The sequence below is a fragment of the Elgaria multicarinata genome, chromosome 11 (genome assembly GCF_023053635.1).
Source record: "Elgaria multicarinata webbii isolate HBS135686 ecotype San Diego chromosome 11, rElgMul1.1.pri, whole genome shotgun sequence".
NCBI classification, from domain to species: Eukaryota; Metazoa; Chordata; class Lepidosauria; order Squamata; family Anguidae; genus Elgaria; species Elgaria multicarinata.
This window is the reverse complement of record NC_086181.1, coordinates 5035109-5061121: the sequence shown is the minus strand read 5'-3', so window position 1 is coordinate 5061121 and position 26013 is coordinate 5035109. Positions and strand designations below refer to the sequence as shown.

The 26013-nt window shown below is 41.7% G+C and overlaps 2 protein-coding genes across 4 annotated transcripts in view; one reads left to right on the top strand and one right to left on the bottom strand.

Moving 5' to 3' along the window:
- Positions 1 to 1490: 1490 nt before the first annotated feature.
- NKIRAS2 (NFKB inhibitor interacting Ras like 2) lies at positions 1491 to 21754 on the bottom strand. 3 transcript variants are annotated; one of them, XM_063137997.1, is made up of 5 exons: positions 21678 to 21754; positions 18354 to 18636; positions 17050 to 17181; positions 13392 to 13633; positions 2839 to 2985 (listed from the first exon to the last, which is right to left on the bottom strand). In XM_063137997.1, the coding sequence occupies exons 3-5, from the start codon at positions 17141 to 17143 to the stop codon at positions 2938 to 2940; spliced, it is 384 nt and encodes a 127-aa protein (XP_062994067.1). In that variant the 5' UTR covers positions 17144 to 17181; positions 18354 to 18636; positions 21678 to 21754; the 3' UTR covers positions 2839 to 2937. The 3 variants fall into 3 exon arrangements, with proteins under 3 accessions (XP_062994065.1, XP_062994066.1, XP_062994067.1); XM_063137995.1 differs by lacking the exon at positions 21678 to 21754 and having other exon boundaries at positions 1491 to 3004; positions 18354 to 18626; XM_063137996.1 differs by lacking the exons at positions 17050 to 17181; positions 18354 to 18636; positions 21678 to 21754 and adding an exon at positions 14687 to 14743 and having other exon boundaries at positions 1491 to 3004.
- A 72-nt stretch (positions 21755 to 21826) lies between these two features.
- Positions 21827 to 26013, top strand: part of DNAJC7 (DnaJ heat shock protein family (Hsp40) member C7) — a 55341-nt gene continuing 51154 nt past the window's right edge. Inside the window, exon 1 of the mRNA XM_063137994.1 lies at positions 21827 to 22017. Within this exon, the coding sequence (XP_062994064.1) occupies positions 21899 to 22017 (119 nt within the window). The 5' untranslated portion in view covers positions 21827 to 21898. The remainder of the gene's footprint in view (positions 22018 to 26013) is intronic.

Genomic DNA, 26013 nt, shown 5'->3' with positions numbered 1-26013 from the left:
TATAGAATTGGAACATGGGTGCGTAAAGAAAAAACCCAGTGTCCATTACTGGACCTTATGTAAAGATTCTGCCCTTTCCAATGTCAGAGCCATCAAAGAAGGGGCCTTCCAGGAATTTTTAACTGTCAGAAGCAGTGTTGGAAGGAAAAAATATTGACATTGGAGTTGGCTTCTTAGTACATACAGCGTGAGTTTTATTTACAGAGTTATGTGTCTCAATACCGAGTCATCCTCAATGATCGGGAAGTGGTATAAGTCCTCCGAAGGAGGTTCTGCCCTGTGTAGGCACTACATCATGAGGTGATGCAGACGAGAGCAATGTTGAGACCGACTGATTTTAAGTTTTAAGCAAAACACGCAGGATTCAACTACGTGTGCTTCCCCCAAGCACAATAAACACAACGAATGTCCATCCGTCTGGGAGATCTTTTGTCCACAGGATGAACACTTTTTGAAGAGTCCTGTTTGTGCCATAGGTGTCCGGGTTTTTATTTTTAAATATCCATAGTTTCAGTCCAACCCAGGAAGATGCAAGAATTACAAGGAGTTGCATCAGTCACTCTAAAGGTCAAAGAGATAATTGGTTTATTGGTTTAACAACCTGACAGGAGTGATTGATTGTCAATCAAGTTGTAAAGTGATAGAGGCAGATAATGCTGTGTATATAAGTCTTGTGTAGAAGCATATCTTCTCTCTCCTGTGTGACCATGACGTTGTGTGAGTATAACTGTATGATATTGTAAATAATGTCTATGCCTCAGTAAAGCGTTGCTGAAGAAATTACTGTTGCTGTCGTTTGTTTTTGTGGCTATATTCGCTTTCTCTGAATCCTGCCTGGAACGCTGCATTGCTCTGCTAATCTCTCTGATTGGAGAGGAATTTGTTTCTCCGTACACCCCAACAATAGGCACCTAACTACTACTAAGAAATATAAGGGGGGGATTTTTTATTTTATTTTATATATAGAAAAGTTAGAAAACTGGAGAAGAAAAAGGAAGAAAAAACGACAGTTTTCAGCGTAAAGGTAAAAACCTAACCTAGAAGTCTCCAAGAAAGCTGTTGACCCACAGGTGGTTGAAGAGAACTGAGGAGATAGGGTGGGAACCCCTGAGCATGCTCAGTGGACGGTGGGGGAGGGGTTCCTGCCTAAAAATGTTTTCAGCTGGTGCAGTTTCCAGAGCTGGCCTTGCGCAGGCGCAGAGCCCATATGTGTGATGCACAGAGACCACGAAGAAGAAGAATGGAATTAAAATATTGTAATTGTCCTAAAAATAAACATGAAAGTTATTCTCTTGGGGAATATTATTTGTTTCTGAAATTTTCAAAGTGATGACACCCCTTATGATACAGGATGTAGTTGCCAATGTTTTGACTAGTCCTCCTTTTAATTTAAACTAACTCTCCACAGCCCTCCCTCTCTGGTGCTCAGTTTGAAAAGAAAAGCAGAGAGGAAAAAATCCTCAAGAAGAATAATTATTTCCATACTGATGTTAGGTAACAAAATGCAATTTAATTTGTTTATAGAGAACAAACTCTTAGCTTTTGACTGAGAACCTGCTCCTGCTGTGCTCTGTCCTGTACTCAATCAGCACATAAATGTTAGTGTTTACTAGCAAAGGGTTTCAGCTACTACTAAGTGCAAGCCTATGGATGTTTACTTGGAAATCAATCCACAGTGCTCAGTGGAATTTACTCCCAGGTAAGCACAAGTAAGTATTGCAGCCTTAGTTTAAGTCCATTCAACAGAGAAATTGATTAGAACAGTGTGTTAATATGTATCATCCAGTTGAGAAAAACAATAACAGTGTCTGGAAAAGCCATTTATGAGACAGTATAGATCAAACTCCTCCGATGAAATGGGCTAATTTTTAACATGCGGGGTTGGATACTTGACTAGGGCTGGATCCAACCCATGATTCGTGTACCTAAGTCAACTGGCCCAAATTTTAATTCCCATTCCTGAGATAACACTTCTCCGCATACTTTGACTTTTAATTTTTCACCATTTGTTTCTCTCCCACTGACACCTCAGTCTTTTCTTCTTCAGAAGCAAACACAGTCAGCTCCTAACACCATTCCACAAATGGAACCTTGGAAGATGGATTAGGGTGGCCAGGTGTCCCATCTATAGGGGACTGTCAAGGACTGGCTTGGCCAGGTGTGCTGCTCATGTCACTCATGTTGAGTGACACGTTCCACTGTCCTCTTTCCCCCTGGTTCTGCAGGAACTCCACAGTGTCCCTCCCTCTCCCACAGCAGAAGGAAGGAAAGGCAATTTAAGCAGAACCAGCACTGCCAAAATGGAGTCATTCAGGGAAGATTCTCCTCTCTGCCATGCTGATCCTGATCAAGGGGGAAATCTGGTAACCCAAACACAGGCTTCCAAATGCAAAATACATGCTCCTTTAAAATTAGAATTGAAAGGTAGCCCCAAAAATTCAACCACTGATATAATCGGGTCCCATTTTTATCATGAAATGTACGTTGGCACCTGCTGGAACTGGACTCATGCAAGTAATATCTGATTTAGGGGATTTTTTGGTTTGTTTTAAGTGAAAAGTTGAAAATGCCTTTTCCATTGCTCTAAACTAAGAGATTTTTTGTGGGGGCAGGCAGGGAACGACACAGAGAGATAGAGATTGCATGAAGGGAAATGGTGGAGCCTGATCTGGAATCTGCTGCCAAAAGTTTCTTCTTCACAGTATGACCAGCCCTGCATGCATGGCTTTCTTATAAGAGATGGCAGGTGCAGAGTCTGAGGGTTTCACCCATCCACAGACCCACTGCTTTTGTTCTTGCGGCTGAGTGGGAAGGCAGACTTGCTCTGTGGCTGTGTCATCTTGCTGGCTAGGTAAACAAAGGGCTCGATGAGGGTCCGACGGTCAGCAACCGAGATTTCCCACAGTTTCACTTTCTCCGCCTTGGCCCAGTGCTGCACTACATCATGATCCACACGCCGCTGCTCCTGCAAGTCACACTTGTTGCCTAAAATCACAATGGTGACCTGTTAGGATTCAGAAAAAAACCTCTAGTTAGTGTAAATAAAAAATGCACACATTACTCGTGGTGGAACAAGCTGGCCAAAGATATTTTGCTGCCTGAGGCAGGTACAGAAGCTAACTTATTAGAATGTTGAATCTTTCTTCAATGTTGGCCAGTGTCCTCCACCACACCTAAGGACATCAGGCTTAGGAGCACAGGGCAGGTTGCATGTCAGACAGAATTTTCTTCTCCAACATTTCACCACTATTTTCTGCCCCACAGCATCTGCCTCACCTAGCCCTAAGTGGAACTATCCTTAGCCTGTCAATGAGGGAGGCTGATGGCCCTGCCTCAGATGTTGAATTAAGAGTGCAGTTTAGAGGCCATCCATTTTGGACAAGTTTCATTCAAAATATTGAACCTGTTGATAGCTCTACTCAGGCTAAACATCAAAGGCGAGGAGGCCATTTCCCAAGAAATGGCAGTACGGCACAATTTCTAATCCTCTGCTATGAAGCCCACCATTTTCTAAGAGAAGGTTATGATGGACAAAGGAGGGCTCCAAGGGGTCTGATTAAGGGTGCTACTTCCAGACAAGACATTTCTTGTGCCAATGGGGAGTTGTGTATCATTCAAACTAGCCCTTCATGTGAGGGATTTTTTTTGTGGGGTTGGGGTTGTATTATCTGCTGGGAGAGGTCATCCGGAGGCATGGGGCAGGGTGCTATCAGTATGCCGATGACACCCAAATATATTTCGCTATGCCTTTGATAACAGCATCAGCTAAGGATAGTGTGTCTCCTCTGAATGATGCTTGGAGATGGTAATGGGCTGGATGACGAAAAACAAACTGAAGCTGAATCCAGACAAGACAGGTGCTTGCTGTCAAGGGCCCTGACCTGGGTTTGGAAGTGTGTCAATCAGTTCTGAATGGGGCTACACTCTCCCTGAAAGACTGCATTCGCAGCTTGGCATGCTTCTGGATCTGGCACTCCAAATGACAGGCCAGATAGATGCGATGAACAGGAGTGCCTACTATCAGCTTCAGCTATTGCGTCAGCTGCGCCCCTTCCTAGAGTTGGAAGACCTAAATGTTAGAAACATTACGTTAAGCATAGTCTGATTCTAGACATTCTAATAGTATAAGGTGGGAGGGAGGTTTCTGCTCTGTTCCATTGCAGTTGAAAAAGGCAGTTAACTGCTCTTCTGTGTGTGTGTTGTGTGTTGTCTGTATTTCGGAAAGGACAGACTGTGTTTCTGTTGTCTCTCGTTATTTGTTGTTACTACTTTCTTCAAACTCAGTATAAAGAAACACTTTAATATATATATCATCTGGTCAAGTATATTCTGTATCTGCTATCTTTCTATATGTCACATATAACTCCTAACATAAGTACAGTCGGGTAATCACTGTACTTATGCGTGCTGTAAATTACAGACCCACAGTGATAGCAGAGTATACAGAGGCTCTTAACTATGAACACAGCAAAGACCAAAAAATATAAGGCAGAGATTTTTGTTTGTGGTGTACAAAAATAAATACTTTACTGACAGAAATAATTTAGTTATGGCAAAACAATGTACAATTCAATACTCACACATGGTCACAGAAATACAGCTTACATCAGGATTCACAGCAATGAGAGTGATGATTTAAAGAGATTAACAATGGTTCAAACACTACTTATATACTTTTCTCTGTACAAATGATGCAACCACTAATTGGCAATCATAGGAAAATTAACACTATGTCATAGTCCAATTATTCAATCAAGCCCATCTGCAAAGTTGACCTTTAAGTGATTGTCTTTTGCTGACTCTTCACTTCTTCCAGGATTTGCAGAATAGTCCAGAAATATGGATAAGGAAAAAACAGAGTCCAGCCCAGGACTCAACATTATATATAACTCCTAACAGAGTTATAGAGAGAGAGACTTTCTAATAGGGTTATGGGCCCAGATCACACTAAATACTGATCAGAGAAAATAAAGTAATGGCTCTATATACAGGAGCAGTGAAGATTGCTGAGAATGTTCCCATACTCGCGTCTGGCAATTATTTGTTATGGAAGTTTCGAATGGAGAATGAGCTTGTGAAGAAAGATCTGTGGGACATAGTTAAAGAAAATGCCCTGATTGAAGAAGCAAATTTAATAGTTTGGCTGAAACGTGATAGAAAAACGAGAGCAGAAATAACTACATTTGTGAGTAATGAAGACTTATGTCACATAAAAGATTTTACAACAGCCAAGCAGTTGTGGAATGGGCTGTAACAGTATTTTGGAAGAAAAAGTCTCAATGAAAGACTGTATTTGTCCAGGAAGTTATTTAATTCGAAGTTTCCTGAGGCAGGAGATTTGGAGAAACATTTGAGTAAAATGTCTGGCTTGATGGATCAGCTAAAATCCATAGGACAGGATTTTAGTGAGGAAGACAAAACAATTTTAGTACTTTCAAGTTTACCAGAAAGTTATGATTCTTTGACTAATGCGTTGGAGAACAGAGACAATTTAACTTTTAGTCATGTTATTTCTCGTCTTAAAGAAGAAGCCATCAAGCGACAAGAAAGAAACAAAGAGTGTGAGATAGACAACCAGGCATTAGCAGTTAAACAGAGGCCTGGTCCTAGTAACCATGGCAACCAGCCTGATAGCAACAAATCTACAGTACAGACGTATCTAAAGAATAGAATATGTTTTTCTTGTGGCCGATTGGGACATTTAGCAAAACAATGTAAAATTCCAAATAAAAGTGGTGATAAGAAAAGATTTCAAAGCAGTGGCAGAAATCAATCAAATAGTACATTTACAGCTTTCACAGGAACATGTCTTCAAAGTAACACGACAAGTTGGCTGATTGATTCAGCAGAGACATCACATATGTGTAAAGATGTTAATTTTTTCAAGAATTAGTCAATAGTTCTAATGAAAAGGTCACACTGGCTGATGGACAGACGTTAGCTATAAAAGGCATAGGAAGTGGATTCCTGAAATATATTGTAAAGGATGAAACTAAGAATAACAGTGTTCATAATGTTGACTTTCTCTTCAAGAAAGACTCGTGCTCTTTGCTCCTCTGATGCCATGTTTCTCACCTGCCCAAGGGTTCCTACTTCCCTTGCTCGGCTTTGTTCATTTTCTTCCACTGCCCTTTACACCTGGAACACTCTTCCAGAACATTTGCGAACTACAAGTTCAATCGTAGTTTTTAAAGCTCAGCTAAAAACTTTTCTTTTTTCTAAAGCTTTTAAAACTTGATTTTGATCTTTCTTTTATACTGTTAGTTTTACTCTACCCTGTGCCTGTTTGGTGCATTCTCTTCCCCTTCTTATTGTTTTATTATGATTCTATTAGAATGTAAACCTATGCGGCAGGGTTTTGCTATTTTATTGTTTTACTCTGTACAGCACCATGTACACTGATGGTGCTAAATAAATAAATAAATAAATAAAAAGAAGATATCACAAACTACTTATTGAGTGTTTCATGTTTAACAAAAAGAGGATTTAATGTGAATTTTAACAAATATAAATGCAGTATAACCCAAAATGGACAGTTATGTGCACAAGGTTTTGAAAATAATGGTGTTTTTATTTTGAATATTAAAGGAGAAGAGAAAGTCAACACAACTAAAATGTACTCAAGTGAAGACTGCATACATATATGGCACAAAAGACTTGGTCATCGAGATTATAATGTAATCTATGATTTACAGAAGAAAAATTTGGTGAAAGGAATGAATATTAAAACTGCAAAGAGAAAAACTGCAGTCAAGAATGTGAAACTTGCCTGCTAGGGAAAGGCACAAGACTTTCCATACTTAAAAAGAGTCAGAGAAACTCATTAAGACCTTTGCAGTTAATTAATTTGGATTTGTGTGGTCCAATTCAACCAGAGTCCTGTGGCCATAATAAATATATTTTAACATTTATTGATGATTTTTCTAGGTACTGTGTAATTTATCTTCTGAAAAACAAGGCTGAGACTGCAAATAAGCTGAAAGCTTATGTTGCTAGCGTGGAGAATCAGTTCCGAAGAAGACCTCAAGCTATTATAACTGACAATGGTGGTGAATATATGTCACATCAGATTGCAACATACTTGCAAGAAAAAGGCATTGAGCATTTACATACCGTACCTTACATTCCAGAACAGAATGGAGTAGCTGAGAGGAAGAATCAGTAAATAATGGACATGGTTAGATGCATGTTAATTGATTCTAAGTTGCCAAATATGTATTGGGCTGAGGCAGTTATGACTGCAACATATCTGCAAAATAGACTTTTAACAAAGGCAGCAGATAAAACTCCATTTGAGTTATGGTTTGGCCCAATCTTAAGCATATAAGAGTATTTGGGTCAAAAGCCTATGCATATATGACAGCACAGACACGAAATAAGCTCGACAGAAGAACCAAAATTGGTGTGCAGGTGGGTTATGAAAAAGGATGTAAAGGTTACAGAACTGTAAATCCAAATACAAGGAAATTGTCACTATGCAATGTTGTTTATTTTAATGAAGAAGACCGAGTTCCTATGTCTCACAATGAAAGACAAGAGGATTAAAATAGTATGTTCATACCATTGACAACTGAAGGGGGTCAAGTAAATGAAGATAAAAGAAGTAGCACAAGAAAATGAAGCCACAGAGCAATTGTTAGAAGAAGCTAGTGAACCAGATGTCATTCTAAAGACACTAGTAAGATCTTCAACTAGATCTAACAAAGGTGTGCCAGCTAAGCGATTGGCTTATGTTGTAAGATCATCAGTGACTACAAATGAACCTTCATTGTGGAAGGCAATTGACAGTTGTTCTGCTGAAGAAGCTGAAAAGTGGGAGAAAGCAGCTGCAGAGGAGTTTGATGATCTTAAAAGAAATAATACATGGACACTTATTAAATTACCCAAAGGAAAAAAGGCTATAGGGTGTAAATGGGTTTTTTAAGTTAAAATTAAATGCTGATGGGCAAAGGCCTGGTATGTAAACTGAAAAAGGGTGTTTATGGTTTAAAACAGGCTGCTAGAGCATGGAATGAAAAAATAAATAAAATGCTCACAAAACAAGGTTTTAAACAAAGTGAAATAGATCCATGCTTGTTCACAAGATACAAGAATGAAAAAAAGATGTTATGTACTGATTTAAGTTGATGATCTGATTCTGGCTATTGAAGATGAACAGGAGTGTACAGAAATTGTTGCATGTTTAAATGAAGAAGTAGAGGTCAAAAGATTAGGAAATTTGGCTAGAAAGAAACAACCAGCCATCTTTGCCTCACTTCCTCCTTGCGCCCGCTTACGGGTTGGTTTGCTATGCGTTAGTGCTCAAGCCATCCTTGTGGCACTACAATGCATGCTGCCTGCCTGCCTGCCTGCCTGCCTTCCCTCCCTTCTCCCCTTCCTGCCTCGCAGGGATGGTTTGTGTCTGGCTTTGACTCAGGGGAGAAGTCCTTCCTGCGCTCATTTAGACTTTTGGAAGTTCCAAATCCATTTTTCAAGTGTGGAAGAAGATTCATATTTAGGTTGATCTCTCTACTCCCCAATTCATGGCATCTTGGGATTTCCTTTGAAATGGCCCCATTGAGCTGTCTGCAGGTTTAAGCTCCACCAAAAATCAGGGGATGATGGGATTGCCTTGTACCTTGGCATGATTGTGGGTCTAGATGGCATCTGTGAGTGTGCCCACTTCCCTTTTTTTTATCTGTCCAAATGTCAGAGAACAGTCCATGTCTGCAAATGGGGTGCCCGATTTTCATAAATTCCCCAAAAATCAGGGGATGATGGGACTGCCTTGAGTCTTGCCGTGCGTGTGTATCCCTGGATAAGCTATCATGGTGGCAAGTTTGAGATTTTTAACGTGCAAATTGACGGAGCTATTGAAAGGGGTGTGAATGGGGTGCCCGATTTTCATAAATTCCCCAAAAATCAGGGGATGATGGGACTGCCTTCAGTCTTGCCGTGCGTGTGTATCACTGGATAAGCTATCATGGTGGCAAGTTTGAGGTTTTTAACGTGCAAATTGACGGAGCTATCGAAAGGGGTGTGAATGGGGTGCCCAATTTTCATAAATTCCCCCAAAATCAGGGGATGATGGGATTGCCCTGAGTCTTGGCGTGAGTGTGTATACATCCATGAGGTGTCATGGTGCCAAACTTGAGGTTTCTAACTTTAACAGAAAAAAAGTTGTATACTTTTTTAGCTTAATGCAAGCCTATGGGGGGGGGGGGAAACGGAGCTCCGATCCGGATCTGGAGCTCCGCAGCGGAGCGGAGCGGACATAGGCAGAGTGGGGGCAGGGCAGAGTGGGCCGATCCGCAAATCGCGGATCTGGAAGAGAAGCAGAGCGGGGGGTCTGTGCACACCCCTAGTTAGAACTTCTTCCCAAATGGATAGCACTCAGTTCTCATCATATCAGAATAAGTAACCCCTCTCTTACAACTTTGGCAGCTAGAGAGATGTGGCATAAAATATCATGTAAATTACAGTTTGATCCATTATCTCATGCAAAATTGACTATATGGGGAAACCCAGATTTAAGAATTGGAAAGAAAGCATTTCTGTGGAGGACATGGATGGATAAGATGATTTTTACTTTGGATCAATTAATAGGCTCAGACAATGAGTTTTTGTCCTTTTTAGATTTCTGTGTTAAAAATAATTTACCTGTTACAGCTCAATGGCAATACTTGCAATTGCAACACCTGCTGGAATCTAGGTTTGGTCCAGCTGCTTGTACAGCTTCAGAGCCTCCAGCACTGTTAGAAACACTTATAACAGCTGAACTGACATGTCGATCCACAACCCATGTATTTAGTAGCAGTAAGTAAATATGATACCCATAGTCTAAGACTGGATTGAATAGAGAATTGGAGTGTCCTATCTAGCCTAATCAATGGATGGTTGCCCTAGCATCTGTATCTAAAGCTTATATGGATCTCCGGTTACATCTTATTCAGCAAAAAAAATGTTTTGGTTTTATTGGACTCCACAACACCTTTTTAATAAGGGTTTGTCTAACTTGCAAAATTGTTGGAGATGTAATGCATCTAATGCTTCTTTAGCTCATATGTTTTGGCAATGCCCCGCAGTTGCCCCTTTTTGGGAGAAGGTTATAATAAGGATGTACTGAAACAATCTATAATATGGAACAATGTCCATGTCCTCCCAAATTACCTACCAGCTTCTTGGAAGTTAACACATGGTCAGATGGAACTTCAGAGACCTTATGACAGCCAAAAGACTTATATGATCACATTGGAAGGACAAATCCACACCTCCCATAATGCAATGGATTGAGGACCTAATAACATTATCAACCTTTGAATGAGTGTAATATAGACGCAACCTGCAAGGAGATAAATACACGGATATCTGGTCTGCTTTTCTTAAAACCTTTGTATTAGGGCTGTGCTCCGCTTCACTTAGGGCATAGAAGCAGCATTGGAACAGCTTGATTCGTCTCCGTTAAAGGCGGAGGCAAAGCGAGTCGGGGGTGGGGCGAAGCATTACAAAGCGGATCACCCACTCGCGGAGCGATCCACTTGGTGCGAAGCTCCACCCACCATTTTGGAATTTTTTCCCCATAGGATTGCATTGCCCGAACTAAGCGCGTATACAGTTGTGTGAAAAAGAAAGTACACCCTCTTGGAATTGTATGATTTTACATATCAGGACATAATAACAATCATCTGTTCCTTAGCAGGTCTAAAATTTAGGTAAATACAACCTCAGATGAACAACAACACATGACATATTACACCGTGTCATGATTTATTTAACAGAAATAAACCAAAATGGAGAAACTATGTGTGAAAAAGTAAGTACACCTTATGATTCAATAGCTCACATCGTTGTGGAGAAATTTTGGCCCACTCTTCTTTACAACGTTGCTTCAGTTCATTGAGGTTTGAGGGCATTTGTTTATGCACAGCTCTCTTGAGGTCCCGCCACAGCATTTAAATCGGGTTGAGGTATGGACTTTGACTGGGCCATTGCAACATCTTGATTCTTTTCTTTTTCAGCCATTCTGTTGTAGATTTGCTGGTGTGCTTGGGATCATTGTCCTGTTGCATGACCCAATTTCGGCCAAGCTTTAGCTGTCGGACAGATGGCCTCACATTTGACTCTAGAATACTTTGGTATACAGAGGAGTTCATGGTTGACTCAATGACTGCAAGGTTCCCAGGTCCTGTGGTTGCAAAACAAGCCCAAATCATCATCCCACCACCACCGTGCTTGACAGTTGGTATGAGGTGTTTGTGCTGATATGCTATGTTTGGTTTTCGCCAAACGTAGCGCTGTGCATTATGGCCAAACACCTCCACTTTGGTCTCATCTGTCCAAAGGACATTGTTCCAGAAGACTTATGGTTTGTTCAGATTCAACTTTGCAAACCTAAGCCGTGCTGCCACGTTCTTTTTAGAGAGAAGAGGCTTTCTCCTGGCAACCCTTCCAAACAAACCATACTTGTTCAGTCTTTTTCTAATTGTACTCTCATGAACTTTAACATTTAACATGCTCACTGAGGCCTGTAGAGTCTGAGATGTAAATCTTGGGTTTTTTGCAATTTCTCTGAGCATTGCACGGTCTGACCTTGGGGTGATTTTGCTGGGATGTCCTCTCCTGGGAAGATTGGCAACTGTCTTGAATGTTTTCCACTTTTGAATAATCTTTCTCACTGTAGAATGATGGACTTTAAATTGTTTGGAAATGGCCTTATAACCCTTCCCAGATTGATGGGCAGCAGCAATTGCTTCTCTAAGATCATTGCTGATGCCTTTCCTCCTTGGCATTGTGTTAACACACACCTGAATGCTCCAGACCAGCAAACTGAAAAAACTTCGACTTTTAAAGAGGTGGTCATACTTGCTGATGATCAATTAATCACAGGCATTTGATTAGCAGCACTTGTCTGCTACTTAGCATCTTAATTCCTATGGAAGCAGTAAGGGTGTACTTACTTTTTCAAACATGGCTTCTCCATTTTGGCTTTATTTCTGTTAAATAAATCATGACACAGTATAATATGTCATGTGTTGTTGTTCATCTGAGGTTGTATTTACCTAATTTTTAGACCTGCTAAGGAACAGATCCTTGTTATTATGTCCTGATATGTAAAATCATACAATTCCAAGAGGGTGTACTTTCTTTTTCACACGACTGTAACTTTTTTGTTTTTCAAGCTACATCCTTGAAACTTACTGTGCTTAGAGAGTGATGACTGGGGGTCATTTGTGATGATTTTCAGAAGTTTTTGTTGTGCGGTTTGCTTGCTATTAATTTTTTTAGAATGGGTAAAAGCGGGAGGGGGTAACGTTTTTTTGAAGTGATGAGAGGCAGATTCAACTCCCAATCATGATCATAAGTGGGCATGGATCAGGATCTATGCAGAAGCTCTCATGGTGCCCATTTTGATGTTTCTAACTTTAAAACTAAAAAAGTTATAGGCGTTCGACATTTTCAATGCAAGTCTATGAGTGGGGGGGAAACACGGAGCTCCGATCCGAATCCAGAGCCATGCCGCAGAGCGGACCATAGGCGGATCGATGTGGGGTGGAGCGGACCTGATCTGGAAGTTGCAGATCGGGATCCAGAGCGGATTATGGGATCCATGCACAGCCCTACTTTGTATAACTCTCTCCCTTTCCCCCCCATAAACGGTACACATGATGGAAAATGACGATAATCCTATCTACGTAAAGTGTTTTTTTTTCACAATGTATTTTCTATTCTGTTTTGTTGATATTCACAATAAAAAATATAAAAAGAAAAGAAACATTTAAAAGGAGCATCAATAGACAGAGACCAAAATAAAAGGGTAGATTGTTCCAAGTAAATTCCTCTGCAAGACTGGTGTTCACTTATAAAGATTGATGGCTTGTTTTACAATACAAAAGGATTTCTAAAATGTTAAAATGTCAAAACTAACAATAACGTGGCAAAGATCATTTTTTTATTACGGGAGAAAAATACCAGTATATCTAGACTTTTTAGCTGTTGTTTGAATGCTATCAATATAGGCCCTGCTAGATCACACACAAGAGGGTTTAATGCAGGCTTTTGTACATACATATATTCATATGCATGTATTATGTATGTTTGTTTGCTTGCTTACTTAGCTTTTTTTAATAGACTCCATGGCTGAAAACATTTAAATGTAAAGTGGGTGAGCCCCCTCCTACACATAGTGCAAATTTGTGGCCCTCAAATTCAGACCCAGCAGTTGCTCGAGCATGCCACCTTGTTAGGCAGGACTTGACCTAACTGTTCCCCTCAAAGCACTAGCTAGTCCCAAAAGTGTGCCTAAGAATGCATCCTTGAACCCTCTGGATGTTTGCATGGACACTTTATAGGCAAACTAACCTGGAAAGCACCTGAGGAAAGGAAGTTGAAGAAGAACCAGGGGATTCACCTACCTCCTTCTTATCCTTGCTCTTGTCTATCTCCTTCTTGAGAATCTCCACCCTCTTGAAGGACTCCTTGTTGTCAATACTGTAAACCAGCACATATCCGTCAGTACAAGAGAAGCAGTGTTTGGGCAACTCCAGCCCATCCCTCAAGCCTCGGGTGTCATAGAAGCGCACCTGCTCTCGCACCCCCCGGTCAGTCTCAATGGAGCCCACGTAAATATCCTCCTGGGTTTCAATCATGTCCGAACCTGTAGAAAACAAACAGAATAGAGCACAATAATGTTTGCAAGTACAGAAATTATTGTCTTTGGCTAGAAAGATCTCTCTCTCTCCCTCTCCCTCTCCCCACACAGTATCAAGAGTACCTTTTGCTAACTGCCCCTGCCCCAAGGCTCTCTTCTTTTTTTATTTATTTGTTAAATTTATATACCGCCCCATAGCCGAAGCTCTCTGGGCAGTTTACAAGAGTTAAAAACAGTGAATATTAAAAAGTATACAAAATTGAAAACCATCAAAACCATAAAAAACAACAGTATAAGTTCTCTGGTAATGAATGCTACTTATGGCATTCCTAGAAGCACATTGATGTCAAAGTGTGGGCAAGTCTAGCGAGGAAGCAATGGTAGCCAAGTGTGATTTCCCCCCTGCTGATGGAGCTCTCAGTCAGCCTGTCTTCACTGTTTTTTCCCTTCAGAATCCCATTTCTTCAGCTACCAAGGCTCTGGACACTTTACTCACCAATCTTTTCCCTCCCTTGCATCCCTACACCACATACACACACTCAGTTCACACATAATAGCTGTTAATAACGCATGATTTGCTGCAGACTGTGCTGCACATGTTCCGTGGCCATTTTTAATATTCAACCCCAATTGGACGTTGGTACGTAGTTAACAATGGGCTAAGCAACCCATAGTTAACCTACAGTTACTAGTTAGGCTAGTTGTGGGTTGTTTAACCCATTATTAACTTATAGTGTTAATAATATACAAAAATATTGCAAAATGTGCCAGGGCAAATCTTGGATTAATTAATTAATTAATTAACCAAGATTTGCCACTGTTCCATGCGAACAGCCTCACAGAGCTCCCCCTCTCCCTGAGTACTATGTATCCCAAACAAGATAAGTGACATTTCACTTATCTGCACTATTTCTTAACATTCTTCAGGTGAGATTCATTAATTAAAATTATTTGTTCACTGCCATTCCATACGCTCAAGGCGGTGTACAAACAATTATTTAAAAACCATACCAAATATGCATTTTGTGCACTGTTCATTAGGATAATAGGAGGACTTACAAAACTCAGAGGGAGGCTTATAGATTCCATTGGATTCCAGAGTGCTCTGGGGGATTTTCCTACTGGTATAGGTGGTGCTCCTGTTGAAGCCCTGGTAACTTTGTGGAATGCAAAGATGACTCAGTCAGTTGACAGGATCATGCCCAAGCGCCCTCTCCCTCTGAGCAGAGCCTAAGTAGCTTCTTGGTATATACCTGAGCTGACAGCAATAAAACAAGAGGGAAGACAGCTAGAACGCAGGTGAAGGAAGAGCCGTGCCACATCTGACCAAACTCAGGTTAGAGCTCACTATCAAGCCAACCCTTTGGCAGTAATGGTGGCAAGGAGGCAGTTGTTTTCCACCAGCCCTGCATCTCTTCAGTGTTGTCCAGTGGAGCTTTTCTGAGTAGTTCATGGCCTTCTGCAATCTGGGCCAGGAAGAGAGAAGGTGGTCACCCTCAGCAGTACACCGTGACATGTTTGCGCGACACTTGGAAGATAAAGTCGCCAGTTAACTCCAGACACTCTTCAGTGGAACTGCCCGCCTGGATCCACTTCATTTGGGTTTTGGAGAAGAAACAAACTGCCTTGGGCGTCCCATGCAATGACCTTTACCAAGAGAAGCACAGGAGCAGGGCAATCCTCTTGATTCTCCTGGACTTCTTAGCGATTTTCAGTACCATCGACCATGGCATCCTTCTGGATAGATCATCCGGGCTGGGAGTTTAGGCACTGCACCGCATTCATTCCATTCCTTCTCCCAGTGATGCTGGGAGATCATCGTTCCATACTTTGGAGAGACAAGGGTCTCTCTTTTATCCCCTATTCTGCTCACCATGTAGTGAGTTGCCTTGGGAGGGCTTCTGCCCTGAAAGGCAGGCTAGAAATATTTTAAACAAGTAAAATAAACAACTTCATGAAACTGCTGGGGGACGTTATCTGGATATATGGACTGAGATGTCACCAATATGCTCATGACACCCAGCTCTTATCTCTCCTTCTCATCAAATCCAGGGCAGGCTGTGGGTGTTCTGAATCGGTGCTTGGGTAGAGTAATGGACTGGATGAGGGCCAACAAACTGAGACTCAATCCAGATCAGATGGAGGCAGTGTTAATAGGTGGTTCTTCTGTCCAGATGAGTGATATTTAAAGTGTTCTGGAGCAGGTTGCACTACCTGTAAAGGATTAGGTTCGTAGTTTGGGGGTTATCCTGGATCTAGCACTGTTGTTGGAGGCATGGAGCACCTTCTATCTGCTTAGGTTGATAAGCCAAATACAACCCTAACTGGGCAGAGATAGCATAGTTACAATTATCCATTCTGTTAACTTTCTGTCTGGATAACTGCAATGTGTTATACGTAGGGGCTGGCTTTGAAAACAGTCCAGTGGGGGCACCTGGAGGCCCTACTTCACTGCCCTTGCCAAATGAAGTGAGGCAGGTGGCTACCAAGGAGAGGGCCTGTTCAGTGGTGCCCCCAGGTTGTGGAATGCCCTCTTTTCAGCACCAGCTGCTAAGACCTTTCTATTCTCCTAGGCATTTAAGTTGTTCCTTTAAACTTGATCTTCCATTTTTAAATATTTACACTATTGGTTTTAACTTTGGTTTTATACTGTAATTTTAAACTTCTACAAGTTTTATATTGATCCGGTTCATATGATCACTGTGGCTGAAACAAGTGGCTTGTTTAAGCCATAGCATCACAACAAATGTCATCTGTTTAAACACCTGCCCAGTCATGCAGCTTGTCATGTTATCCGAACCTGGGTGACATGGCTTGTTAGGGAAACAACCTTCAAGTAACCGAACAGCAGGTCATGGGTTATTTGAAAGGTTCAGATCAACAAGCTGTGTGTGGGCAGTTAATTAGGCAAATGTCACCTGGCACACCCCACCCCATGGCTTAAACAAGCTGCAGCGATTGTGTGAACCAGGTTATTATGTTTTATCGTGCTGTATTTTATGGTTTAATTGTTGTGCAATGCCCAGAGAGCTTCATCAGTTAGGTGGTATAGAAATGTAATAAATAAATAAATAAAAGTTCATCCCACAGAGCCACTGATGCTAATGCCTCGCTTTTTGCTGTGACAGTTTTCACCTCAAGTGAAGAGAATCAAAGCTGAGGCAGAGACCAAGAAAAGCAGTGGCACTCGTTGAGAGATGTTGGAGCCAGGCTGTGATCGTTTCCCTGGCCACTCTGAACCACAGCAGTTCAAGCAATAGCAGTGGGGTGATAGGGGAGTCTTGGGAAAGCAACCAACCGGTTTTCCCCTCAGAATGGCTCTCTGGACTAATTTAGTCTAAAAAAGAACAGTTCAACCCTGAAGGGTGAGCTTCATCGTTGAGCAGATAAGTGAGATTTGCACTGCTGAAGTCAACACTCACCAACCACGTGATTCCCATAGAGAAGCTGCTCCAGGATAGACGTCTTCCCAACGGATGCTTGCCCACACACAACCACTTTGCAACTCTTCCCCATCTTCTGGCAAGTTGGGCAAAGAGGATGAATGCAGGAAGCTACAAATTGAATATGAGCGGTAAAGACATATGCCATCATGAAGACACAAATGTACACAGAACTGTGACCTGTGTACTTTCAGAGAGTGAACTGGACTGCCTGAAGCCCCAGGGCGTACCAGTAAGTGGGAGGGGAGGGCATGGACAGGAAAGCAAGGGCTCTGCAAGGGCCAGCTCTCTGGGACAGGGACAGGCAGATGGTGGATCAGGAGCTATTGGTGGATTTCTGGGTGACCTACGGTAGATTGGAAAAAGGTTTCTGATTCCCAGTAGTCAACAACAGTGAGTAAGACTGAACTAGGGTGACCCTATGAAAAGGAGGACCGGGCTCCTGTATCTTTAACAGTTGCATTGAAAAGGAAATTTCAGCAGGTGTCATTTGTTTATATGCAGAACCTGGTGAAATTCCCTCTTCATCACAGCAGTTCAAGCTGCAGGAGCTATACTAGAGTGACCAGATTTAAAAGAGGGCAGGGCACCTGCAGCTTGAACTGTGGTGATGAAGAGCACTGTCCTCTTTTTCATATGGTCACCCTACTCTGTGCAAGCATGTTACCAGAAAGGTCATCTTGTATATAAGTAAGGGGATAACAAGTCTAAGAACAAAGGTAGATGTTGGGCTGCCGTTGAGGTGGAACTGCATGTTAGGGGTGACATGGAGCTGCCACTCAGTACGGTAACACTGTGTCATATTTTTCCCAATAATTTGTACACATTTTGACTCTTCATAAAAATGTCACACAGAAGTGTCAAATGGCACAAGAGCTGCCTGATACATTTCACATTACTTTTGCCTCACTGTTTACTCTGAGTGTGGGTGTGTGCATGTGCGTGCTCTGTGCACATGCATCTAATAAAGTGGCCTCAAATTCACAAAAGCTTATGCCCCAATAAATCCATTAACGTTTAAGGCACCACAAGACCTTTGCTTGTGTATTACATAGGTACACAAATTAAACGTCCAGGATTGGCTCCTGCTCTGTCAAATGTGCACTCAGTGTCAAACCCATGTCCGCAGTTACATAACATGTGGAAAGAACTTTTGCTATAACATAAGCATGCAAATCCAGACTAATCCTACTGCTTTTCTGAAACTGTGTATTCTGTTTGAGAGATCAACTTGAGAAAATTCAGCTGTCTAAACACCTGCCTTGGACATGATGGGAACTCACCTTCCAAAGACGCTTGTCTCCTTGTTTCTTGCTTCCAGCTTGCCTTGGGCGTCAATCAAGAGAGGAACTGAATGTCGACAAATCGGCATGCCTGGGAGAAGAGGCAGGAAGAGGAGGACACGGCCCACAGCTCCATCTAGGGTTCCATTTGCAATGGTGCTTTCCTCTGCTTTTGCCAAGAAGTCACTTGGCTCTCCACATAAGAACGCTTTTCAAAACAGGTTACTTGGCAGGACTTCCTTTCTTTAATTTGCTAAAGGCTCATCTGGAAATGCTTCCCAGCCTATAAAATACAAAATTGCTTTTGTTTATTGACATTTTTGTAATTATCTTGCACCTGTGCATGCATCTAAAGTATAAGGTGCTTTCCCCTCCATTCTCCCAACCATCCTTAACATGGTTTTGCTGGATTTTTTTGTTTACCTTGCCTGACCTTATTGTTTTGCTATATTTATTACATTCCCAATTGTTACAACTTAGTTGAACATACCTAAAACAAAGTTTTTTAAAACCCAAACACTTAACATTCTGTGCAATTCCTGTTTATTTAGATGATTGTGCCCCATAGGTGCCCCAAAATGTCTACCATTTTGCCCCCTCCCTATGCCTCCTAAACTTCACCTCTTGAGCTAACCATCTCACCTTATTTCATGATAAAGCCATCACTGTTAATTCTGGACTTCAGGCTTGCAGGATCTATTTATTTTTTTACTAGGACCCTGAGAACCATCAACTGGACCTTGGTGTAAACGGCATACACTTAGAATGAAAGAATTTTGACCTCAGGAATTTATTTTGAGTACCAGAACTGAATGGAGCCCACAGTCCTTTCACACAAAAATCTGTATCTGTTTACCCTGAGCATTCCAGCAATATAATGCAGGGCTACTACTACTATTACTAATATATTTATTTATTTCTTACTTACCTCTCCCTTTGGATAGAGGTGGGGAACAACATTAGTATAACAAATCAAAATTCTTTAAAAAATTTTGTTTCACGTTCATCTGGGTAGGCCTGCCGGATAAGGCTAGTCTTTGAAGCTGTCTCAAGAGTCAGAAATCATTGAGAATCTATTGGAAATCACCCAGAGATCTGCCAGTAGATTCAGCTCTACATTCTGCCTACCCCTGAAATAAAGTCTCATGTTATTAAGTGCCAGATGCTGGGAACAAAGGATGGGCCATTAGACCCTGCTTGTAAGCTTCTCAGAAAGGCATCTGCCATGCCAGGCCTATGTTGGAAACAAAATAATAAGCTCAATGAACCTTGTTCTGATACAGCAGGGTTTTTCTTCTTACATTTTTATATAAGTTGTACATGTGGCTAACCTTGTTTATTTACTTCAGCACAAAATGTGGCTTCTGAATTTATTTATTTTTAGCTTTGAATGGGAAGTGCCTCCAATTTTTTGGAAGGTCCAAAAGCGTTTTCCAAATTCATTAACTGATGTTGAACACTTCTATTCCAGCAATATGTATTTTTGGAGAAAATCCTTTGAAAAACAACACACATCCCATCCAAACTCCAAATATTACTATGATAGTGGCAGATTTTCTCCCATTACTACCTTTAGGTGAAATCTGCATGTTTACACAAAAATGCATCCTACTTGGCAGGTGTGAGAATGTTGGTGGCAAAAAAATAGGGAAAATAATTAAAAATAACAACCATTGTCTTAAATTTGACGCAGAAAGATGTGGCATGTTTTGACTATGGCTAAAATAACTACAATCGCTAAGGTTTAAGTTGTTCAAGCAGTCACTAAGGGATCGCAATTAACAAGAAACCACTGTGGGTGAATTTTTCCATGGGGTCCCTTGTTGTAGTGGCGGCGGCCACCATTTTGAATATTTGAGATTCAGTAGTTTCCTCACTACATGCAAACCTAATGAGTGTGGGTTGTTTGGGTGGTTGAAACAGCCCATGAGTTCAGGATGCTTGTCAACCACAACAACCCATCCTTGCCAGGTTCACATGTAATGAAAAGCCACGGCAGCAACCTGATGCCCATGGGCACCACTCCTCACTAAGCTGCTGTGATCATGAGAACCGTGTCAATGTCTTTATTAAGAGAAGAGTGAAGAATTGTTTATATTGGAATAAAAAATAACATATGAATATAAATATGCATATAGTTGTCTTAGAACTTGATTAACCAGAAATATAATAGAATCATAGAATAGTAAGAGTTGGAAGGGGCCTATAAGGCCATCGAGTCCAACTCCCTGCTCAATGCAGGAATCCACCTTAAAGCATCCCTGACAGATGGCTGTCCAGCTGCCTCTTGAAGGCTTCTAGTGTGGGAGAGCCTAGGTAATAGGTTCCATTGTTGTACTGCTCTTACAGTCAGGACATTTTTCCTGATGTCAAGCCAGAATCTGGCTTCCTATAACTTGATCCCATTAGTCCATGTCCTGCACTCTGGGATGATTGAGAAGAGATCCTGGCCTTCCTCTGCATGACAACCTTTCAAGTATTTGAAGAGTGCGATCATGTCTCCCCTCAGCCTTCTCTTCTCAAAGATAAACATGTCCAGTTCTTTCAGTCTCTCCTCATGGGGCTTTGTTTCCAGACCCCTGAACATCCTTGTTGCCCTTCTCTGAACATGCTCCAGCTTGTCTGCATCCTTCTTGAAGTGTGGTGCCCAGAAGTGGACACAATACTATAGATGAGGTCTAACCAGTGCCAAATTGAGGGGAACCAGTACCTCGCACAATTTGGAAGCACGTGTGTGTGTGTGTGTGTGTGTGTGTTTGGAGAGGGGGTTGGCAGCCACATCACACTGTTGGCTCATATTCAGCTTGTGATCTACAACAATTCCAAGATCCTTCTTCCTTGTAGTATTGCTGAGCCAAGTGTCCCCCATCTTGTAACTGTGCATTTGGTTTATTTTTCCTAGGTGTAGAACTTGGCATTTATCCCTATTAAATTCAGTTCTTTGGTTTTTCAGCCCAGTGCTCCAGCCTATCAAGATCACTTTGTCTTCCAGGGTATTAGCTATCCCACCCAATTTTGTGTTGTTTGCAAATTCGATGTTTGGTATTTATTTTCCATTTTTGTTTTGCCTTTTAAAAGAAAAAAGTATATACACGTCTTATATAATTATTTTAAATCATGACTATATAACTTGCAATTTATAAGTTTATATAATAAAAAATAAAGTCCAGCTAAGTTCAACGGGGATTACTCCCAATTAAGCATGAATAGGAATTGCAACACTGGAGCCATTTCTATGAATAAGGCGCACTAAACACAAACACAAGATTCTGGTTCCTTTTGCTTATTTTTCTATTACGATAAGCGACTCCTCCAATTGCCCACCGTGAGGCCATGGAACAAAAGGATTCCCTCTTGGCGGACTCTCCCTCGTGCTCTCCTTGTTCAACTCAACCGGAAGTGGCCTCTCCATCCACCTTCTCGTTCTCCGGATATGGACGGATGGGCTTCCTTTCCCTTCCTCCTCTCTCTCTCTCTCTTTCTCTCTCTCTCTCTCTCTCTCTCCCCGGCTCGCCGGCCGTTGATTGCAGCAACAAGGAAGCAAGATGGCGGGGGCGGGCGGAGATTGCGACGTGATTATGGCGCCCGCGGTGGCCACACCGGCGGTGGCTTCACATTCTGAGGTGCCGGTGATGGTGAGCGACGAGGACGCGGGGACGCGCAAGTAAGACCCCCTGGCGCCGGGTCCCCGCGAGGGGAAGGAGGGCTTGTTCCGTTGAGGGGGAGGGGCTGCTTCGGTGGGGGGCGGAGTCTGTTTCATTGCGGGGGGGGGGGAGGGGGAGGGGGTTGTTTTAGGGAAGGGGCGGCGGGAGCGAGTAGCATTTTCGCTTGTTAGCCCTTTCCCAAATGTTCGTGAATTCGAGATTAAACCAATTGATGGAGGGCAGGAGGGTAGCTCAGTGAACCCCATGTGCCGGAACAGCGCGGCTGTGAGACCTCAGACGTTGGGGGGTGATTAGTAGGGCTTTCGCCTTTATGCCTTGCTAAGTGGGCTCTGCTGGAGAAAAGATGCTGGCCAAGTGGGACTCTAGATCCCACCTAGCAAGGCAGTATTTATTTTTCTAGCAGGGCAGTGCTAACAGCAGGGCTTAAGCTGGAGGCGAGCCCTTCTGCTTTTCCCTGATTTTCGGTGTGTACTTACTGACTGCAGAACTCAAGGGAACTTTCCCCCTAATGCTGCAATTCTAAGCATGTTTGGGATTGCATTCTTACTATTTTTCAAAGTGCTTCAAATACTTCAGTCACATTCAGATACCAGAGTTCTTTACAAGAACGTTTCAAATCGCAATGGTATTGTGACTCTATTTTACAGAAAGTTTCCCTCAGGTCACCCTGTGCGATACTGTAGTAGAGTTCAGATTTTAACTTTTCTAGTTTATTGTAAGTGTGATGCTACCAGCAGCTTGGCAAATGGCAAACAAGTCTTTGTGTTTCTGTGTGATCTCATAAAGTTTCAGAAACATTCCACTAAGTGGTTGTATTTCTTAGGTTGGGATAGAAGTAATCCCCCCCCCCCAAAGTCAGGGGTGGGCAACTTGTGACCCTTGAGATGTTTTGGCCTGCAATTCCCATCAACCTAGCCAGCATAGCCAGAGAATGAGGGATGATTGGAGTTGTAGGTCGTAAAATCTGGAGGGCCACAAGATGCTCACCCAATGTCATGGGGTGGTGGACATTGAAGCAGGTAGTATGAAATGTAAGCAGTCTGTTTTTCAAAAGTAACAAGGAATCTTCTAATTTTGTTTGAAGTTATGACTGGCTAGTTCATAGCTTGGTCACTTCTCTCTTGTGGACAAAATGATAGATTTAGAGGACTCTGGCAAAATCTCTGACTAGGAAGTGGAAAAGCGCCAATAACAACTGAAGAAAAGGGGAGATGAATACTCTGGTGCTGAGAAGGTTTAAAATGTTTAATGGCGATTTCTTCAATAAAAAATAATACATAAATTAAAAAAAGACAGATTGACGAGTACACTAGCTCGACGTTTTGGGCCCTTAGGTCCTTCATCAGGAGCTGCAAACAGATCAAACAATCTATCAGAAATCGTTTCCTTGGAAGTATACATATTTTTTACATATATTATATATTGAAGATATGTAAAAATATGTATATTTCCAAAGAAATGATTTCTGATAGATTGTCTGATCTGTTTGCAGCTCCTGATGAAGGACCTAAGGGCCCGAAAAATTGGTGACTAATCAGTTAATAATCTAGAGGTTGGTGAAAACTGATTGCCCATGGGTAATTCTTTGGGTAGGGCTTCTGATAACAGCAGAACAGTTGGTGATTTGTTCTCTGTAGGGATATGGCTCAATAGTAGAGCACTTGCTTTGCATACAAAGAAGCCCCATGTTCCTATCTACACTGTAGACTGAATTGAGCTAAATAGACTCAATATAAATTAATTTCCTATGTCCTTATAACTGGAGGGATGACTGAACAATCAGGAAGAGATGGCAGAAGGAATTAGTTTTCTGGTTGCTTGTCGTTAACCATTTAAATTTATATAAAAATCCCCATCATCTAATCCACTGGGGACTGGTGGATACTTTAATGGAGAATATGTTTTTGCTTTTATCCAGATTCCATTCGGAAAGCAATTTTTTTTAATTTTTGTGAACCGCCCAGAGAGCTTCGACTATTGGGCAGTATAAAAATGTAATAAATAAATACATTTTAAAAAATGCAGGAAACCTCAGGAATCAAATTATGGGATAAAAATAAGCAGATGATAAGGTGGCTCTCTTTTCCCTAAACCTGGGACCCTGTGCCATTAAACTATGCCCTACATATTCAAACACAAAAATTAAGAAATGTAACCCACAGCACCGGAACGAATGAGTTATGTCATGTTCATGGTGCCTCCAGAGCAATTCAGGCAAGCGATCCAAATTGCATCCTACAGAGAAAGATTCCAGGGTTGCTGATCATTTCTGCCTGTAAGAAAATTTCATTTGAACTCTGCTCACAAATAGGGTAGTTTTCTATGTTACAGGAAATATGTTTGTCCCCTTGTCTTCATAGCAGCTGTTATAAAGTGTGCAAAGGAAGTGTATGAATGAAAGCACGGGGTAAACACTGCCTAGGAGTAATGATTAGTTGAGGATCTGCTAAGTATTTCATCTTCAGTTCTGGCAAATTTAGGAGCTCTAAAGAAACAAGGAATAGCTATTGAGATTTACTGGTGACGTAACCTTTATCTACTAAAATAATAATATAGAGTAGTATCCTGGGTTCCAACATGCTAAAGCAGCATGGCTGTGATGTCCTAATGCCCCCTTTCTTGAGACCAACGGTGATTATATAGAATAGGGAGGAATAAAGGGTTATTCTTTTTCCTAGCTATTATACAAAATTCATTTATTAACTTGGTAGCTGCTGCTTTGCGAACAGTGTTGAGGCATTCTTGACAGAGGAAAGCTACTATTACCTTTGCTATGAGTGTCTTATTGAAGGTGTTTCTTCAGCCAGACTTATTTAGAGCAGGACTTAGTTCTCTAATAGCTCCTGGGATTTGGCAGCAAACTGGTTTCCAGGAAAAGGAAACCAAAGCCTGCTGAATTCCTAATGAAGCAATGCAGTGTAAGCTGCAGGTAAGGAAAAGGTTTTGAGCTAGTCACAATGTGACCGTAAGAGCAAAGAAAATGCTAATGGTGTAGGCATTAGGTTCCATTTCTTCAGAAGTAACTTTTAGCAGTTGCTTTCCTGTAGTGTGTATATGAAAGGGATCTGCAGAATAAACGCAACACCTTCTGAAATAAGTATGGCAGTGTCTGCTTTCCCAAGACCGCACTGGAGTAGATGGGTCCCAATTCTCCATGGTAAACACTAGGGGGCACCAGTGCACAGATGAAACGTTTCCCACATCCCACAATAACCTGCATTGTGTGCCATTTGGCCTGTATCTTATAAGTGGATTCACTGACCCTTTGTTTCAGAGCTGATCTTAAGGTAACTTTTAGTGTGTGAAAAGCTGGCCAGACCATCTAGGACAGTAGTCTTCAGCCCTCCTACGTTCCAGAACCCTTTCCACATCAACTTTCTGCAGCAGAACTCCTTTTGCACATCTACAGAATCCCAGTGCATTGCAGAAGATGCTGGGACAAATTCTAGATCTTGCACTGGGTTCATGCAAAGCACTAGCTGGCTCTGATGTCCTGATTCAACTGAAAGTGTGGCCTAGAACTCAACTGCACGTCGTAGGGGAAGATCAGTCATAGGCAAGCTTCATTCTCAGGGCTTTGTCCACAATCATTGATCTTCCCATTGTCATCTGCAAAATTCCAGGGTTCTCTGGAACACAGTTGATAAACCATAGATCTCGCACACCTAAACACTAGACTGACTGTACTTTGCAATGTGAATGTCAGAATTCTGCAATTTATATAAAATTTGCAAAATAGGCACAGTGGAATATGTATTTACATACTTTGCATGATAAATTCCATTCTACTAGTCATGGCAAAGTGCAAAGAACTTTAAAGCCTTGGGCACTGTAATTCTATGTAACCCACCATCTCAAACTTGAGAGTTCACCAGGATAAGCATGTACCCATAAGGAAGAGTGTGTGTTCTTGTGTGTTGTGTAGGTTATCAAAATGTTCACTAACCAAGAGTCTTGAGTTGTTAACTTAAAAGTTGTAACAGTTGAAAAATGAA